This window comes from Camarhynchus parvulus, chromosome 26 (genome assembly GCF_901933205.1).
Source record: "Camarhynchus parvulus chromosome 26, STF_HiC, whole genome shotgun sequence".
NCBI classification, from domain to species: domain Eukaryota; kingdom Metazoa; phylum Chordata; class Aves; order Passeriformes; family Thraupidae; genus Camarhynchus; species Camarhynchus parvulus.
This window is the reverse complement of record NC_044596.1, coordinates 3,747,565-3,766,096: the sequence shown is the minus strand read 5'-3', so window position 1 is coordinate 3,766,096 and position 18,532 is coordinate 3,747,565. Positions and strand designations below refer to the sequence as shown.

At 56.6% G+C, this 18,532-nt stretch overlaps 1 protein-coding gene across 3 annotated transcripts in view; it reads left to right on the top strand.

The window, feature by feature from the left end:
• TMCC2 (transmembrane and coiled-coil domain family 2) overlaps positions 1–7,293 on the top strand; it is a 31,149-nt gene extending 23,856 nt beyond the window's left edge. For all 3 annotated transcript variants that reach the window (XM_030965978.1, XM_030965979.1, XM_030965980.1), the window contains 3 exons: positions 2,786–3,726; positions 4,175–4,307; positions 6,055–7,293. In XM_030965978.1, coding sequence (XP_030821838.1) covers positions 2,786–3,726; positions 4,175–4,307; positions 6,055–6,366 — 1,386 coding nt within the window. In that variant the 3' untranslated portion in view covers positions 6,367–7,293. The remainder of the gene's footprint in view (positions 1–2,785; positions 3,727–4,174; positions 4,308–6,054) is intronic.
• Positions 7,294–18,532: the final 11,239 nt, after the last annotated feature.

Sequence of the window (18,532 nt, the reverse complement as noted above, 5' to 3'; positions counted from 1 at the left end):
GCATCCCCAAGCTGACATGACATCCCCAAATTGGGGGACAGCCCTGTGCTGGGGTGACATCCTTGAGCTGGGGTGACATCCCCAAGTTGAGGTGACATCCCCAAGCTGAGGGGCCATCCCCAAGCTGAGGTGACATCCCCAGCTGCCCCTGGCCCCAGCTGTCCCCAGCCTGCAGCCCCATTAGCCCAGCCCTGCACAGCTGTGAGCCCCGTTTGCTGCTCAGCCCGAGCCTTTTGCAGATCTCAGCTCTGCTGGGCTCAGCTCTGCTGATCAGAATCGTTTCCCTGCCCTCGCCCTGCGTTCCTCCCGCATCCCGCAGCAGCTCTGCCCTCCCAGCCTGCCTGCAAAACAAAGCTCTGGAAAACGGCGTTTTCATCAGGATCAATTTCCTTTCATCCTGCGCCTGCCAGCGGGTCTGCTGCATGCAGGGAAAGTGTGGCTTTTCCTAATCCCCCCCTTAAATCCCCTGCACAGTTGCTGGGATTTAGCAGGCAGGGCCCGTTAATGCTCCAGGGATCCACATTGTCTCTTTTTTTGGGGGGGTTGTTTTCAAAGCAATAACCTGATGTGCCTTCCCCAGCATGGCAGGGAGCAGGGTTTCAGCCCAGCGCTGTTCCCTGCCCATCCCAGATGGAATCCCGTGGGTAAATCATGGAATTCCAGGATGGTTTGGGTTGGGAGAGACCATAAAACCCATCCAGTGCCACCTCTGCCATGGGCAGGGACACCTTTCACCATCCAACCCAGCCTTGCGTGCTTTTAGGGATGGGGCAGCCACAGATTCTCTGGGAATTCCATCTCACCCCCCTCACAGCCGGGAATTCCTTCCCAAAATCCCATTTAAACCTCCTTTTCTTTCCGAATCCAAAAGATTGGCTTTGCAGAGGGCAACTCCCTCTTTGGAAACAAGAGTTTGAGCAACTTTTCCCCTCCCCTCCCCGGCGGGTGTTTCCCCTTTGGGCCTCTCCAGAGCTGCCTTTTCCTTTGCCAGGGTCACTTTTTCCCTTTTCTGTCCGGAGAACTGCACATCTGGGCAAAAAGTCTGTTTCCTGCTGTTTCTAATTTCTGCCTGGTGATAAGAAACCAAAGCGAAAACCCTCCGTGGAGGGCCCGGCCTAAAAATAGCCTGGGAGTGGGGTCTGAAAACCACGAGTTTGTTATGACTTCATTTTTATTTTTTTTAAGAAAATTGCCGCTCCAGACGGGGTGAATCCAGCTGGGATTGGCCTTTTGCTCCCATCCTCCAGCCCTTGCTCCATCACTGCTGCAGTGAGGAGGCAGGAAAAGCTTTGGGGTGAAGCTGGGATGAAATCCCAACACCCCCAGACTCCCAGCAGGGCAGGAAAAACAGAAAAAAAAAAGAGATGGAACAACAGGAGGGCTCTGGCTTTTCCAAGCCCCTGCTCCAGATGGGATTGTTCCCGAGCAGCATCCTGAGAGAACATTGTTCCCTGTTCCCCCCTGCGTTTCCTGGTGATAATAACACGCTCCCAAGCAGCGATCCCTCAGCTTTATCCCTATTAAAGGGTCATTCGGGGAAAGTGGGATGGAAATGGGAAATTATTCAGGTCTGCCAAGAGTATTTAACTTTCAAGCAGCTCTTAATTAGAAGCCAGCAGCCATTTACACAACCAAGGAGGTTTTGCATAAGAATCTGCATATAAAACCCAGCAACTGGGAAGATTTAGGGATTTTTTAATTTATTTTTTTTTCCCAACTGGCCAAGCAGCACATCCAGGTTGGAGAGCACGAGGCAGGGCCTGGGTTGCAGTCCAGGCTCTCCAAATGCGGCTTCAGGAGAGTGATTTCCTCTCCCAAAGCTCCAGTTTTGCCATCTGTACAATGGAATTTTGGCGTTTGTTCCGAATTCCCTGCGGTGGCAGCTGCTGCTTGCAAGAGGAGCTTGGGGAGGGCAGAGGAGTCCCTGCACCTGCAGCTCTGGGAGCTGGAGCTGCCCCCAGCCTCCCAAAAATTGGGATTAGGATGGAAAACTTTGGGGTGAAAGCAGGACTGAGAAATACCTCCAGGCTGCTCAATTTCTGTGCTCTGAACTGGTTTGGGGATGAATCTTGGTTTTCCTTTTTCCCGCCTGGCTGGAGAAATCCCATCTGGGCGCCAGGTGAGGGTGGAAAGGCAGAGTCAGGGGCTGCTCCCTGGTGAATTCCACTGGGCAAATCCAGCCCTGAACCCAGGCTGGAGTTGGGGGTTGAGCAACTGCTGTGCTCTTTTTACTGGGGTGTCCCTGGGGATCAACTGGGATGTTCCTGGGATCAACTGGGATGTTCCTGGGATAACTTGTGTTTTCAATTTGGGTCTGGTGTGTTCTGGGGTCACTTTGGGTGTTGTGGGGTCGCCTGGTGTGTCCCTGGGGATCAACTGAGATGTTCTTGGGGTAACCTGGTGTCCCTGGGATCAACTGGGGTGTTGTGGGGTCACCTGGTGTGTTCCTGGGGTCTACTTGTGTGTTCCTGGGATCAGCTTGGGTGTTCCTGGGATCAACTGGTTGTCCTTGGGATCAACTGGGGTGTTCCTGGAATCACCTGGGATGTTTCTGGGGTCAACTGGGATGTTCCTGGGATCACCTGGTGTGTCCCTGGGGATCAGCTGGTGTATTCCTGGGATTCCAGCAGTGCTGGCATACTTGGGAAATCTCCAACCAACCCCAAAACTCCCCCAGCCTCTCCGGTTAATTATTCTCCTGCCTCTTCCGTGCATCCCAAGCCCATTTCTGAACTTCTTCCTCCCTCCCCTGAGCACTGCGTTCCTTTTTTTCCTTCCCCTCCAGCTGGACAAGGGCGACGTGACCACCCTGAACCTGCCGGCGGGCGCCGGCGGGCATGGCGACGCCGACGGCCCCGTGTGCCTGGACGTGCCCGATGGCACCCCCGACCCTCAGCGCACCAAAGCCGCCATCGAGCACCTGCACCAGAAGATCCTCAAGATCACGGAGCAGATCAAGATCGAGCAGGAGGCGCGGGACGACAACGTGGCCGAGTACCTGAAGCTGGCCAACAACGCCGACAAGCAGCAGGCGTCGCGCATCAAGCAGGTGTTCGAGAAGAAGAACCAGAAGTCGGCGCAGACCATCGCGCAGCTGCACAAGAAGCTGGAGCACTACCACAAGAAGCTGAAGGAGATCGAGCAGAACGGCCCCAGCCGCCAGCCCAAGGATGTTTTCCGGGACATGCACCAAGGGCTGAAGGATGTGGGCGCCAACGTCCGCTCCAGCATCAGCGGCTTCAGCGGCGGCGTGGTGGAGGGGGTCAAGGGGGGGCTCTCGGGGCTCTCCCAGGCCACGCACACGGCCGTGGTGTCCAAGCCGCGCGAGTTCGCCAGCCTGATCCGCAACAAGTTCGGCAGCGCCGACAACATCGCGCACCTGAAGGACACGCTGGACGACGGGCACCCCGAGGAGGCCTCGCGCGCGCTGAGCGGCAGCGCCACGCTGGTGTCCAGCCCCAAGTACGGCAGCGATGACGAGTGCTCCAGCGCCACCTCGGGCTCTGCCGGGGGCAGCAACTCTGGGGCAGGGCCCGGCGGCTTGGGGAGCCCCAAGTCCAACACGCTGGACAGCCACCACAACAACTTCGACACCATCCTGGAGGAGCTGCGGGAGATCAAGGACAGCCAGTCGCACCTGGAGGACTCCATGGAGGACCTGAAGGCCCAGCTGCAGAGGGATTACACCTACATGACCCAGTGCTTGCAGGAGGAGCGATACAGGTAGGGGAGGTGTCACCCGTGGTGGCTTTGGGGACCGCAAGCTGCCCTCCTGGCCAAGAGACACGGGGAGCTGCAGCTGTCCTCACTGCCAGATGGTCTTGAGAGGTTTTCCCACAACCAGAGGAGGGTGGGAGGGGTTGGAGGACTCCATGGAGGACCTGAAGGCCCAGCTGCAGAGGGATTACACCCTACGTGATCCAGTGCTTGCAGGAGGAGCGATACAGGTAGGGCTGGGCAAGTGGCAGGGGAGGTGTCACCCGTGGTGGCTTTGGGGACCGCAAGCTGCCCTCCTGGCCAAGAGACACGGGGAGCTGCAGGCCCTCCTCACTGCCAGATGATCTTGAGAGGTTTTCCCACAACCAGGGGAGGGTGGGAGCAGCTGGGTGGTGTCCCCAGTGCCAGGGGGGGCTCGGGGACACGTCCCAGCCCAGCTGCCCTGTGCAGGTACGATCGAGCGCCTGGAGGAGCAGCTGAACGACCTGACGGAGCTGCACCAGAACGAGATGACCAACCTGAAGCAGGAGCTGGCCAGCATGGAGGAGAAGGTGGCCTACCAGTCCTACGAGAGGGCTCGGGACATCCAGGTAGGGCTGTGGGAGGGCTCAGCCCTGCTCTGCTCCCTCCAGCCAGGGGTGAGGGACAGAGCTGGGCTGGGAAGGAGGCTGGGGCAGCGCGATCCCTTCTCCCAGCACCTCCAGGGGAGGTTCTCCCTGTGCTGCTGTCACAGCAAGAGGCAGGTGGCTAAACCATGTCCCCAAAACCAGGGAATCCCAGGCTGGTGTGGGCTGGAAGGAACTTGAGAAATCACCCGTGGCAGGGCAGGGACACCTTCCACTGTCACAGAGAGGAGGCAGCCACAGCTTCTCTGGGAGTTCCATCCCAGGTCCTCCCCACCCTCACAGCGAGGAATTCCTTCCCGAGATCCCCTCTGTCCCTGCCCTCCATCCCCCCTTGTCCTGTCACGCCGGGACACAGCGCGTCCCCTGTGTGTGACCACGGGCTGTGACAAGCCGCACATGGGCCAGCACAGCCCCCTTTGAGCCGTGCCCCAGCAGAAACCAGAACAAAACCCCCCAACAGCAGCAGCAGCAAACCAGGGAGAGGCACCCAAATCCCTCAGGGGACATCCCTGGAGCCGCTGCCACCGCTGTCCCCTGTGACCGTGTTCACTGGGGTGCCAGGATGAGGGAAGAGACGAGGAGCTGACTCCATGTTTCAGAAGGCTTGATTAATTATTTAATTATATATATTATATTAAAAATATTATATATTTATATAATATATTATATATTTAAATATATTGATAATAACATATAACAATATGTAATAATAAATATATAATAATATATAATATTATGTATAATATATAATAATATATAATATATAATATAATATATAATATATAATAATTAAATATACAATATATAATAATAAAATATATAATAATATATAATGATATACAATAATATATAAAAATAATATATCTACTAATATATATAAATATTATATATTTTTAAAATATATTATATTATATATAATATATTTATAGAATATAAAATATGTACTAAAAGAGTAGAAGAAATTATTTCATCAGAAATCTTGCAAGCAAAGGAAAGTAATGGAATGAACAACAAAAGCTCCTGACTCTCAGAGAGTCCGAGCCAGCTGGGCTGTGATTGGCCATTAATTAGAAACACACCACATGAGACCAATACCACCTGTTGCATCCCACAGCAGCAGATAACCATTGCTTACATTTTGTTCCTGAGGCCTCTCAGGAGGAAAAAATCCTAAGGAAAGGATTTTTTAGAAAATATCATGGCCACAGTCCCCTGGCAGGAGGCCTCAGGGGACATCCCTGGAGCCGCTGCCACCGCTGTCCCCTGTGACTGTGTTCACAGGGGTCTGAGGTTGAGGGAAGAGATGAGGATCTGACTCCATGTTTCAGAAGGCTGATTTATTATTTTATGATATATATTATATTAAAACTATTCTAAAAGAATAGAAGCAAGGATTTCATCAGAAGGCTAGCTAAGAATAGAAAAAGAAAGAATGGATAACAAAGGCTTGTGGCTCAGACAGAGTCTGAGCCAGCTCGGCTGTGATTGGCCATTAATTAGAAACAACCACATGAGACCAATCAAAGCTGCACCTGTTGCATTCCACAGCAGCAGATAATTATTGTTTATGTTTTGTTCCTGAGGCCTCTCAGCTTCTCAGGAGAAAAAATCCTAAGGAAAGGATTTTTTAGAAAATACCACAGCTACAGTCCCCTGGCAGGAGGCCTCAGGGGACATCCCTGGAGCCGCTGCCACCGCTGTCCCCTGGCAGGAGGCCGTGGAGTCGTGCCTGACGCGGGTGACCAAGCTGGAGCTGCAGCAGCAGCAGCAGCAGGTGGTGCAGCTGGAAGGGGTGGAGAACGCCAACGCCCGGGCCCTGCTGGGCAAGTTCATCAACGTCATCCTGGCCCTGATGGCCGTGCTGCTCGTCTTCGTCTCCACCATCGCCAACTTCATCACGCCGCTCATGAAGACCCGCATGCGCATCCTCAGCACCGCCCTGCTCGTCCTCTTCCTCTTCTTCCTCTGGAAGCACTGGGACTCCATCAGCTACTTGCTGGAGCACGTGCTGCTCCCCAGCTGATCCGACAGCCCCCGGGGAGTTTTTGGTTCCCGACGAGGAGAGGGGACACGAAAGGGGGTGAGGGTCCGGAGCCTTCTCCGTGCGCTCGGCTCAGCTGCGTTCCCGGCCCTCCACGGCAGCCTCTTGGATCTGGGATCCCTCTGGGATGTTTGGGAAGGGTGGGGTGTGGAGCAAGGAGGAGTTTTGGAAGGCACCAGCGATTTCTGGCTTTTTCTGAAGGGTTTTGGGTGGTTTTTTTGGGTGGTTTTTTTGGGTGGTTTTCTGAAGGTCGTCCTGAAGCCCCCAGGAAGGAGATTATCTCCAGGGGTCTTCTAGTGGGATGGATTGAGCTGGACCAAAGCTGGCTCTGGGAGAACTTCCAGCAGGGAGAGGAGAGGGGTTCACTGGGGCAGGATTTTCCCTTTCGGGCAAAAGAGGAAAATGCCAAAAGTGGATTTTCCCCTTGGTGGCAAAAAAGTCGTGGGACGGAGCGCAAGCAAAGCAGGTGGAGATGGAGACAGCAGGGCCACCACAAACAGACACAGCAGGACACACGCGTGGCACCAGCCTGTGGCGCAGCGCGGGGCTGTGACACCGCCCGCTGTCCCCGCAGGGGCTGGCACGGCCAGGGCGGTCAGCAGCGGCACAAAGCACACGCCCCCCGCGCTGGTTCCATCTCCTGACCTCCCAACTCTTTGGCTTTAGTCGATCCGATCTCTTCAGGGACGCCCGGCCTCGTTCCAGCCTCTGCCCCGTGTTGTGTGTGCGTGTGCGTGTGTGCGGTTTTTAATTTCATTCCAGACTCTGTTTCCATTTGTGGATCGAAGCTGGTGGGGCAGGGCGGGGAGGGGCAGCAGCTGCCCTCCAGCCCCGCCCCAGAGCACAGCATGCTGTCTCGGATGGTTCTTAAATTATTTCATACCTATATATTTATGTAATATATCTATACACACACACACATATATATATAAATATATATATATAAAATACCTGCACACTCAGGGCCTCCTCTGGTGCAAACAGCAGCTGCTCCACTCACCTTGAAACCCTGAACCGCTTGGCCTCAGGTGAGAATTTGGCCCTGAACATTTCCAGTGGTGATTCCCAGGATGTTTGGGAGGGTTGAGGGTCCCTCTGCCACCTCCTCCGTGCTCCCAGGGCCGAGCCATCCCTGCTGTGGCCTCACATCGGGGTCCCTGCATCCCCTCTTGAGCATCTCGGCTGGGAGGGGATGAAGATATCAAAGATAAGGCTCAGCTGAGCCCCAGGGCAGGGGCAGGGCTGTGCCCAGGTGGGGTGCACAGGTAGGGACAGGACAGAGCTCTGCGGAGGCTCCAGGGCTTAATATCAAGGGTTTGATATCAAAGATAAAGGTTTGATATCAAAGATAAGGTTCAACTGAGTGGATAGGGGCAGGACAGAGCTCTGTGGAGGCTCCAGGGCCATGCCCAGGTGGGATGCACAGGTAGGGACAGGACAGAGCTCTGTGGAGGCTCCAGGGCTTGATATCAAGGGTTTGATATCAAAGATAAAGGTTTGATATCAAAGATAAAGGTTTGATATCAAAGATAAGGCTCAGCCGAGTGGATAGGGACAGGACAGAGCTCTGTGGAGGCTCCAGGGCCGTGCCCAGGTGGGATGCACAGGTAGGGACAGGACAGAGCTCTGGAGGCTCCTGGAGCTCCCGTTGCTGCAGGTGACACCCAGGGCACGTCCCCTCCGGAGGGAATGGTCAGTCAGTGGTCACCTGAGCAAGGGGGGCCTTGCCCAGGGCTGGGCAATCTGCCCCGGCCTCAGGTGCAGCAGAATTCCCTCCTCTGCCTCTTGCCAGCCGGGTGCATCCTGCACCAGCTCAGCCCTGACCCCACGAAAGGAACAAAACCGTGAGTAATTCAATTCCAAAATTCCCTAAGCTCGGCTCCATCCCCTGCCTGAGCCCAGCTCGGGAGCCTGGGGGTGCAGCTGCCCCTCCCGGGCACAGGGAGGGAGGAAATGGGGGAAAAAACCTCAGTTCTGGGCTGGGGCTGCAGGGAGGGAACTCTGCCAGAAGGGGGAATGTGGGAATGGGGTGGATGCTCTGGGAAAGGAATTGTCTGGAAAGGGAATGTTCCGGGAGGGGGATTTTCCTGGAAGGGGATTCTCTGAGAAAGGGAATTAGGAAATTATCTGAGAATGAGATTCTCTGGGATGGGGATACTCTGAGAAGGGGATTCCGCGGGAAGGGAATTCTCTGGGAAAGGGATTCTCTGGAAAGGGGATGGGATGCTCCAGGAAGGGGATTCTCTGGGAAGGGGATTCTCTGAGAAAGGGAATTAGAGGATTCTCTGGGAAGGGAATGCTCCGGGAAGAGAATTCTCTGAGAAGGGGGATTCTCTGGGATGGGGATACTCTGGGAAAGGAGTTCTCTGGGGAGGGATTCCACAGGAAGGGAATTCTCTGGGATGGGGATGCTCCGGGAAAGGAGTTCTCTGGGGAGGGATTCCGCGGGAAGGGGATGTTCTGGGAAGGGAGTTCCCTGAGAAGGGGATTCCAAGGGAAGGGAGTTCCCTGAGAAGGGGATTCCAAGGGAAGGGGATGTTCTGAGAAGGGGACGTTCCGGGAAGGGATTCTCCGGGAAGGGAATGCGGCGCCGCGGCCGCAGGGGGGCCCTCTGTCCCCGCCGCGGGTGCCGGAGCCGCTCCGGAGCGCTTTCCCGTAAGGCCGGGCAGGGGCAGCGCCCAGGGTGGGGTCACTCACCCCAATAGCGCATTAACCCCTTCCTGCCCGCAGGGCAGCGCCAGCGATCGTGACGGCACAGGATGGTTTGGGTTGGAAGGGACCTTAAAGCCCATCCAGTGCCACCGGGGACACCTTCTGCTACCCCAGGCTGCTCCAGACCCCATAACCTGGCTTTGAACACTCCCCTGGGAGCGTTCTTCTCTGGGAAATCCATTCCAGGGCCTCACCACCCTCCCAATATCCCATCTGAACCGACCCTCTCCGGTTAAAACTGTTCGTGCCCCTCGTGGTGGAGTGGAGGAAGTTTTGTGTGAGCCCTGCCACCCCCGCTCGCCGCCTGTGGCACTTGGGGACATTCACTGCCAGTCCCTGTGACCTCGTTGGCAGCAGCCAGAGGAGGCCCCAGCGTTGGGGGGATCCCAGATCCCATCCCAGTGGGAATTTCGGGATCTCTCACGGCCCTGCTGTCCCCATGTCCGGCTGTCCCCTCCAGGAGTGACCTCCCTGCTGCCCCTCGAGCCCCCTGCCATGGGCGAGGGGAGGTCACGCCTGTCCTGAGCTGGCACAGGGGCCACTGTCACCGTGCCAGTGGCGGGGACAATTCCTCCATCCTTCTGGGGATGGAGGATGCCAAAACCCCACCCTGTGCATCCCTGAGATGGACTCAAAGATCCAAACTTCCAATTTCTCCTCAGGAACACAAATATCCCACCCTGTGCATCCCTGAGATGGGCTCAAAGATCCAAACTTCCCATGTCTCCTCAGAAAGGCAGAGTTGAGTTTCTGGCATTGAAAACACCAAGATAGAAAAAGAGAGATGCTGGAATATCCTAAACTGGAAGAACCCACCAGGTTGGGACTGCACAGAACAATCCCAAAATCCCACCCTGCGCATCCCTGAGAGCGTTTTCCAAACATTCCTGGAGCTCTGAAAGGTTTGGAACAGCGACCATTCCGTGGTCAGGGGGACAATTCCCGCATGGCAGGGGAACAATTCCCTCATGGCAGGGACAATTCCCGCATGGCAGGGGGACAATTCCCGCATGGCAGGGACTATTCCCGCATGGCAGGGGGACAATTCCCGCATGGCATGCGCGCCTCGGGGCTCCCTGAGGACTCGCCTTGTCCCGGCGGGGTCAGGGGGCCTCACAAGGGCCCCCTTTGTGCGGCAGAGGTGAAGCTTTGACGTCAGCCCGGCAGGAATTCCTTAATTCCATTCAGGCCTCCCTCCCTGCCCGCCGCTAATTGCTGCGATTTATGTAAGAGCCGCAGCTGCGCTGCCGGCCGGCAGCAGCGGGTACACGGAATGTCCCCAAGGGACACGCCGGGCTGCTGCCACCGGCCACGGGGACACTCGTGTGTGACCGTGTTCACAGGGGCTCTTGGATGGGGGGAGAGACGAGGATCTGACTTTCAGAAAGCTTGATTTATTATTTTATGATATATATTATATTAAAACTATCCTAAAAGAATAGAAGAAAAAGTCTTATCAGAAGGCTGGCTAAGAATAGAAAAAGAAAGAATGATAACAAAGGTTTGTGGCTTGGACAGAGAGTCCGAGCAGCTGGGCTGTGATTGGCCATTAATTAGAAACAACAACATGAGACCAATCATAGATGCACCTGTTGCATCCCACAGCAGCAGATAACCATTGTTTACATTTTGTTCCTGAGGCCTCTCAGCTTCTCAGGAGGAAAAATCCTAAGGAAAGGATTTTTATAAAATCTGTCTGCGACACTGGTGGGACCGGCATTCAGCCACCCCCTGGCACACGCAGAGATTGGGGCACCCAGCGGGGACGGAGCTCGTGGGGACATCTGGGGACAGCCTGGCACGGCGGGGTGTCCCTGTGTGCCCTGTTTGGGGCTGGTTTGCCGCATCCCAAGGGTGCCCCGGCGTGCCCAGGTCCTGCAGGGTGGGGCCAGCACTGTCCCTGTCCCGTGTCCCGTGTCACCGCAGGAAATCAGAACCAGTAATTGGGTTGGTGTCTCAGTAACACAGACTCTCGGGTTGCTGTTTGATAATTGCTGCCCCGAGATGTGCAGGATGTCTCTGTTTCTGTCTCTGTTTCGGCCCACGCGGCTGAAAAACGAGTCAGAGCTCTTCACTTTTCAGTCTTGAGGTTGTTTATTAATTCTTATCTATAAAATTTTTCTTTCTGCCCAGCCGAGGTCTGCTCAGCAGGGCAGCCACAGGCGCTCTGTTGTCCTTTTATACTACAAACTACATATAACATATTTACACTTAATTCCCAATACCTATCACCTGTGTTAGACAGTGAGCTTCTACTCTAAACCAATCCCAAAGTGCCAACATCACTGCAGAAAATGGAGAACAAGAAGAAGAAGTAGAAAGGCTGGACACGCCCAAGTTCCTCCATCTTGTCCCCATAACCCCCCATACCAAAAATCCTAAAATCTACATTTTCACCCTGTGATCATTTTATTATTATACTATTCACACCTGTGTGACCTTCACATCCTCATAGAAAGCTGGTTATTTGCTCCAGGGGTCAAAATCAAATCCCCAGGTGCTCTGGGCTGAGTGCCAAGGTCTCTGAGTCCCCAGGTGGGGTCCTGGGCAACTCTGGACACCCGGAGGGATGTGCTGAGTTCCGACAACAGACAAAGCCAGGCGCTGGTTTCTCTCCCGGTGTTGTGTTCCTGTTTCCAGCTGCACGAGCCCTGCATGATAAAACGATGAAATTATGTCCCTGCTGCTGGTGGGACCCCCAAAATGTCCCCGTGCTGTCCCCATGGGGATGTCCCTGGAACAGGAGGGGCCCCGAGGGGCTCACCCGAGGGGCACGGAGACCCTCACCCCACCCTGGGCAGCGTTCTCGATGAAGAGGAGGAGGAGGATGAAGGGATCAGGGGTTGGGAATGTTGGCAGCCATCGCTGGGGACACGGCGGTCCCCGCTGTCCCCTCCTCCCCCGGCGGCGTGGCCGAGCTTAGGCCGTAAGAAGCAGAGCTGCTCCCAAGGGCAGCATTGCTCGCATTCCTGCGCTGTCTCCGGGGCAATTTGGGCCGTTCCACGTGGGAAACGCTCCCTGCCCTGCGGGTCAGCGCCTGCAGGAGACATTTCCGAGCGGAAAAGCTCAAAGCTGCCAGAGCCGCGGCGCTGTGGCTCACCTGGAGTGGCCAGGGCCACCAGGGCAGGTGCCAGGGACACCAAGCAGGTGCTTGTTCCACTGTGGCCCATCCCCGTGTCACTGTGACCAGTGCCAGTGCCACCACGAGTTCTACCTGTGCCACCTTGACCAGTGCCTGTGCCACTGTGGGCCCCCCCATGTCACTGTGACTGGTGCCAGTGCCACCACAAGTTGTGCCTGTGCCACTGTGGGCCACCCCATGTCGCTGTGACCAGTGCCAATGCCACCATGACCAGTGCCTGTGCCACTGTGGGCCATCCCCATGTCACTGTGACCAGTGCCAATGCCACCATGACCAGTGCCTGTGCCACTGTGGGCCACCCTATGTCACTCTGATCAGTGACAATGTCACCATGGCCAGTGCCTGTGCCACTGTGGGCCATCCCCGTGTCACTGTGACCACTGCCAGTGCCACCGCGAGTTGTGCCTGTGCCACCTTGACCAGTGCCTCTGCCACTGTGGGCCACCCCATGTCGCTGTGACCAGCGCCAATGTCACCATGGCAGGTTGCAAATGCCCCTATGGCAAGTGCCAATGCCACCATGATCAGTGCCAGTGCTACCACAAATTGTGCCAGTGCCACCATGGCCAGTCCCTGTGCCACTGGGCCATTCCCATGTCACTGTGACCAGTGCCAATGTCACCATGGCCAGTCCCTGTGCCACTGTGGGCCAGTCCCTGTGCCACTGGGCCATTCCCATGTCGCTGTGACCAGTGCCAATGCCACCATGGCCAGTCCCTGTGCCACTGTGGGCCACCCCATGTCACTGTGACCAGTGCCAATGTCACCATGGCCACTGTGACCAGTGACCAGCAGTCCCTTGAGCTCGTGTGGCCCTGAGTCCCACTCGTGGCCAATCCCATCCTTTAATTACAGCTTTAAAAACAAATCCTCGCCCGGCTTTGCGAGGAGGGGGGGGGGGGGGGAGAGGCTCGTGGAGGAAAATGAGGAGGAATTTAATTAAGGGCAGTGCCGGGAATGTCTGTCCCACAATAAAGATAAGGAGGATCAATTGCTGCTTCCCGGGATCAAAGCCGGGGCTGGAGGGGAAGCGGGGCTGCAAGGGAGGGGGAGGCAGCGAGGGGAGGGCGAAAAAGAAAAGCAGCAGAGACACAGGGAGATAAGATGAGAGAAATCATTGATGTGATCACGGGGCTCCCCGAGGGCTGACGGGGCTCGTGGGGGATGGAGGATGCCAAAATCCCAAACTGTGCATCCCTGGGATGGGCTCAAATATCCCAACTTCCCACTTCTCCTCAGGAAGGCAAATATCAGGGTTAAGTTTCTGGCATTGAAAACACCAAGACAGAAAAAGAGAGATGCTGGAATATCCTGAGCTGGAAGAACCCACCAGGATCACTGATCCAGCTCCCAGCCCTGCACAGAGCAATCCCAAAATCCCACCCTGTGCATCCCTGAGAGCATTTCCCAAACATTCCTGGAGTTCTGGAAGGTTTGGAACAGTGACCATTCCCTGGGGAGCCTTTTGAGCCCCTCTGAAGGAAGAACCTTTCCCTAAAACCACCCTGGTCCAGCTCCATCCCTTCCCGGGTCCTGTCACTGTCACAGCGAGCAGAGATCCCATCTGTCCCTCCAATCTCTCCGTGCCCACCTCAGCACGGAGCCCTGCACGGAGCCCTGCCCCTCTCAGCCCTGGGAATGCCGGCTGGGAAGGCAGTTCCATGGGAATAACGCCCCGCTGCCTTCCCAAGCCCTTCCCACGCGTGCAAAGCAGCCCCGGAGGCCGGCGGGGCTGCCCGCGGCCGGGCACGGAGGTGGCACACCCAGCCGCTGTCCCCGTGCCAGGCTGCCAGCCCGCTCCGCCCGCCCCAGCCGGCCCGACCGCTTCCCCCGGCTGCCAAAGCGGGTGCGGCCGGAGCCCAGCCCGGCTCGCAGCGCCGCTGCAGGGAATTCCCAGCGGGATCCCAACCCAGCCCGGCCCGCGGGAGCAGCTCGGGGAGCTGGGGGTCGCCGGTATTCCCATGGAACAGCCATCCCAGCCGGCATTCCCGGGGCTGAGAGGTGCAGAGATCCGTGCTGAGGTGGGACAGATGGGATCTCTGCTCGCTGTGACAGTGACAGGACCCGGGAAGGGATGGAGCTGGACCACGGTGGTTTTAGGGAAATGTTCTTCCCACACTGAAAAGGCTCCCCAGGGAATGGTCACTGTTCCAAACCTTCCAGAGCTCCAGGAATGTTTGGGAAATGCTCTCAGGGATGCTCAGGGTGGGATTTTGGGATTGTGCTGTGCAGGGCTGGGAGCTGGATCAGTGATCCTGGTGGGTTCTTCCAGCTCAGGATATTCCAGCATCTCTCTTTTTCTATCTTGGTGTTTCCAGCTGTGAGCGCTCAGGTGCCTGGGGCTGCCTCACGGGATGGTCAGGACTGCCAGGTGGGCTTGGCTGGGCACCAACATCCCAAATTCGGGATGCACCAGGCCCAGCCCTTTCCAGAAACCTGCCTGGCTGCTGCTCTGCGTTCCCAGGCAGATCTGCTGGGAAAGTCACCCTGGCCTGCAGCTCCCTTCCCGTGTGAGACGCGGCACGAGCGCTGCCATGGCCATGGAGGCACACGATGAGGCAGAAGCGGCTCTGGGCAGAAGGTTCTGGAATGTTCTGCTCCCCCAGGCAGGCTGGCAGCGGCCCCATGCCCACCCTGGGCAGCCCCATCCGGGACGGTCGCGGTTTTGGGGTCCCCTTGGGTTTCACTGCACATGGAGCCCTGGGGGTGCCGGCCTGGGCAGTGTGGAGATGGCATCACCACAATGGCATAGTGGTGATGCCATCATGGTGATGGCATGGCAGAGGTGCCATCATGGTGATGCCATCACAATGATGCCATGGCGGTGATGCCATGGTGGAGATGCCATCACAGAGATGCCATTATGGTGATGCCATCATGGTGATGGCATGGCAGAAATGTCATCATGGTGACACCATCGTGGAGATGCCATCGTGGACATGCCATCCATGGCATGGAGATGCCATGGTGGTGATGCCATGGCAGTAATGCCATCATGGTGATGCCATTGTGGTGACACCATGGTGGTGATGCCATCATGGTGATGTCACGGTGGAGATGTCATCATGGTGACAACCATCGCGGAGATGTCATCGTGGACATGCCATCCATGGCATGGGGATGCCATGGTGGAGATGCCATGGTGGTGATGCCATCATGGTGATGCCATAATGATGATGTCATGGCAGAGGTGCCATCATGATGATGCCATCACAATGATGCCATTATGGTGATGCCATGGTGGTGATGCCATCATGGTGAGGGCATGGTGGAGATGCCATCATGGTGACACCATCGTGGACATGCCATCCATGGCATGGAGATGCCATGGCAGAGATGCCATGGTGGAGATGCCCTCACGGCGTGGAGGTGCCATCACGGTGACACCATCGTGGTGATCCCATGGCAGTGATGCCATCACGGTGATGCCATGCTGGTGATGCTATCGTGGTGACATCATTGTGATGATGCCACCGTGGTGACACCATCATGGTGACACCATCATGGCGACGCCATCGCGGTGACGCGGTGGTGACAGGAGGTGTCCCAACCCTCAGGGCCCCCTGAGTCCCCGCGCTGCCAGGGCTGCTCCCCAGGGATGGGATCAGAGCTGGTGGCTTCTGCAAGCCCGGAGTGACCCGGGAGAAGCCGAGGGTCGGGATGAGGGGATGGGGGCAGGAGTAACTCCACGGTCCTGTGGGTCCTTCCAGGGCTGGGTTCAGGATTAAACTCCCTGATCCCTGTGGTCCTTCCAGGGCTGGGGTCAGGATTTAGCTCCAGCCGGGCCCTTCCAGCTCAGGACATCCCAGGATTTTCTGGTTTGTGGCTCCCATCAGCTCATGGCAGACACAGCGGGGTGGATCCTGCAAGGGATGGGAAGGACAGGAGGCGCCCTGATGCTCCCACAGACACAGATTTTGTTCCAGCAGCGCTGGATCCCCTCTGACCCATTCCTGCACATCCCAGAGGTTCTGGCTTGGCATGGGCAGAGCTGTCCTGATGGGAGAAATCTTCCAGCAGAGCTCCAGCACCCCAAAAAGCATCACCACAGCTCCAGGAGGGCACAGGAGCTTCAGAGTGGCCACCAGTGCTCAGCCAGCCAGGTCGCCAGTGGGGTCTGGGGTGGAATTTTTGGCTCAGGTGTGATCCAGCCATTTCCTGTGCTCCAAATAAAATAGGATCAAAGTTTCTGGGTGCAGCTTTCTCCCCCTTTTTTGGGCTGCTCCAGGCTGCCATTGAATCCCCACTTTCATGTGGGGATTTCTCTCCTTCAGATCTTCAAAGAAATCCAGCAATCAAACAGGTGGTTGTGGAGGCACCTCAAAAAAATAACTACAAAAAAAAAAACTACAAAAAAAAACCTACAGAAAAAAAAAAAAAAAAAACTTTGAAAGAATCAGAGGCAAAGAAACACCTCAGCTTTGTTGTGTTAATTGTTCCGGCACTCAAAGTTCTGACAAAATGTCTCAGAAATCTCCCTGGCTCCGCGCCCACCATGTGTCAGACACACAAAGAACGGCCCCGACACAAAACCCGGGCGAGGGAAAACCGACCCGGGGAGATTCCGACAGGAAGGAACAATCCCAGGGCTCCGCAGAAGGAGCTCGGCCGCGGCCAGAGGGAGGTGAAACCCGAATTCCAGAGCTCCAGGGGCACCCCTGAGCTGCTCTGGGGGTCATTAACAGCCGCTGCTTAATGAGCACGGCCTCCATGCCTTCCCCTCCAAGTTGTGTCTTCCTCCTTGACTTTTCCCTCTGCTTTTGCAACAGCTGCGAGCTTAGTTTTGGCCTGTTTTGGTCCTTTGTGCTGCACCTGATATAATCCCGGTCCGTTTTCTTGTAGTCACTAAATTTCCCAATTTTTTCCCCTTTCCCAGCCGTTCTGGAGAGCCCCAGCCCCATCCCCACCTGCAATCCCGACACCAGTGGGATGTGGATCACCTTTGGCCACCGCTGTCCCCGGCTCACCCCAATGTCCCCCCGAGCCTGCTGCGCTCCCCATCCCAAAGCGGGGCTGGCTGGGGCCGGGATTCCCGCAGGGATTCCCGCACAAGCCCGGGCAGGAGCCGGAGCCGGGGCTGACTCAGGGCCCCCGGGGCCAGGGGAGCGCCCAGAGCTCGGCTCTGCCGGGAAAGGCTCCGCCGGGAGCGGCTGGGAGCGGTGCTGAAGCTGCTCTGCTCTCCCAGCCTGCTCACGGCTGCTCCCACCCCAAAATTCCCTTTTTTCCCTTTTCTCAGGGCGCTGCCGCTGCTCGGGGGGATGTGGATCCCAAAGCAGCCCCGAGCGAGGGGGGATCCAAGCCTCAGACACATCACCCACCCCAGCATTCCCATGAAAAATCTTTGGGAGCGCCCAATTCCCATGGCTGAAAGTCCCCACACCTCTCCTATGGCGATGGTTGCAGCCCCAAACATGTGGGAAGCACCAATTTCCCCCAGAACCGGCAGGAGAAGGGTCCAGGCTGGAGAATCCCTTGGGATTATCCCAGGAAAGCCTGGATCAGTGGATCCAAACCCACAGGAGCTGCTGGAGCTGCTCTGCTCTCCCAGCCTGCTCATGGTTGCTCCGACCCCAAAATTCCTTTTTTTCCCTTTTCTCAGAGCACTGCAGCTACTCGGGGGGATGTGGATCCCAAAGCAGCCCCCGAGCGAGGGGGGAGCCAAGCCTGGGGTGACCCAGAGAGGCTCAGACACTTCACCCAAAAAATCTTTGGGAGCGCCCAATTCCCATGGCTGAAAGTCCCCACACCTCTCCTATGGCGATGGTTGCAGCCCCAAACCCCGGGATGCAGCACTGGGAAGCATCAATTTCCCCCAGAACCGGCAGGAGAAGGGTCCAGGCTGGAGAATCCCTTGGGATTATCCCAGGAAAACTTGGATATAAACCCACAGGACAACCCCTCCATCCTCCAGGACAATTCATGTGCCGCATTCCAGGATTCCAGCCCCGCTCCCACACCCTGCAGGGCAGCAAACGCAGCGTTTGGGGCTGAAGTCACCTCTCAGAAATGACATTTTCTCAGCAAAAACGCGGCTGAGGTCATTTCCAAAGCGCCGCGGGGCCGGGCAGGGCGGGCGGGGGCTGCGGGAATTGCCCGAGCTGGGGATGAAAGAGCCGCCGATGGTGGTGGGGGGCGGCCAGGGGGGCTCGGAGGCAGCGGAAATCGCGGCTGGGATGAAAGGAGCGTTTCCAGGGGCTGCCGGGGGAATTCCGGCGCTGCGGTGTCCCCGGGCTCCGGTGCCGCTGTCACCGGGCTCTTCCCACCCTTCCCATGGCTGTGCCCGGGACAAGGGGA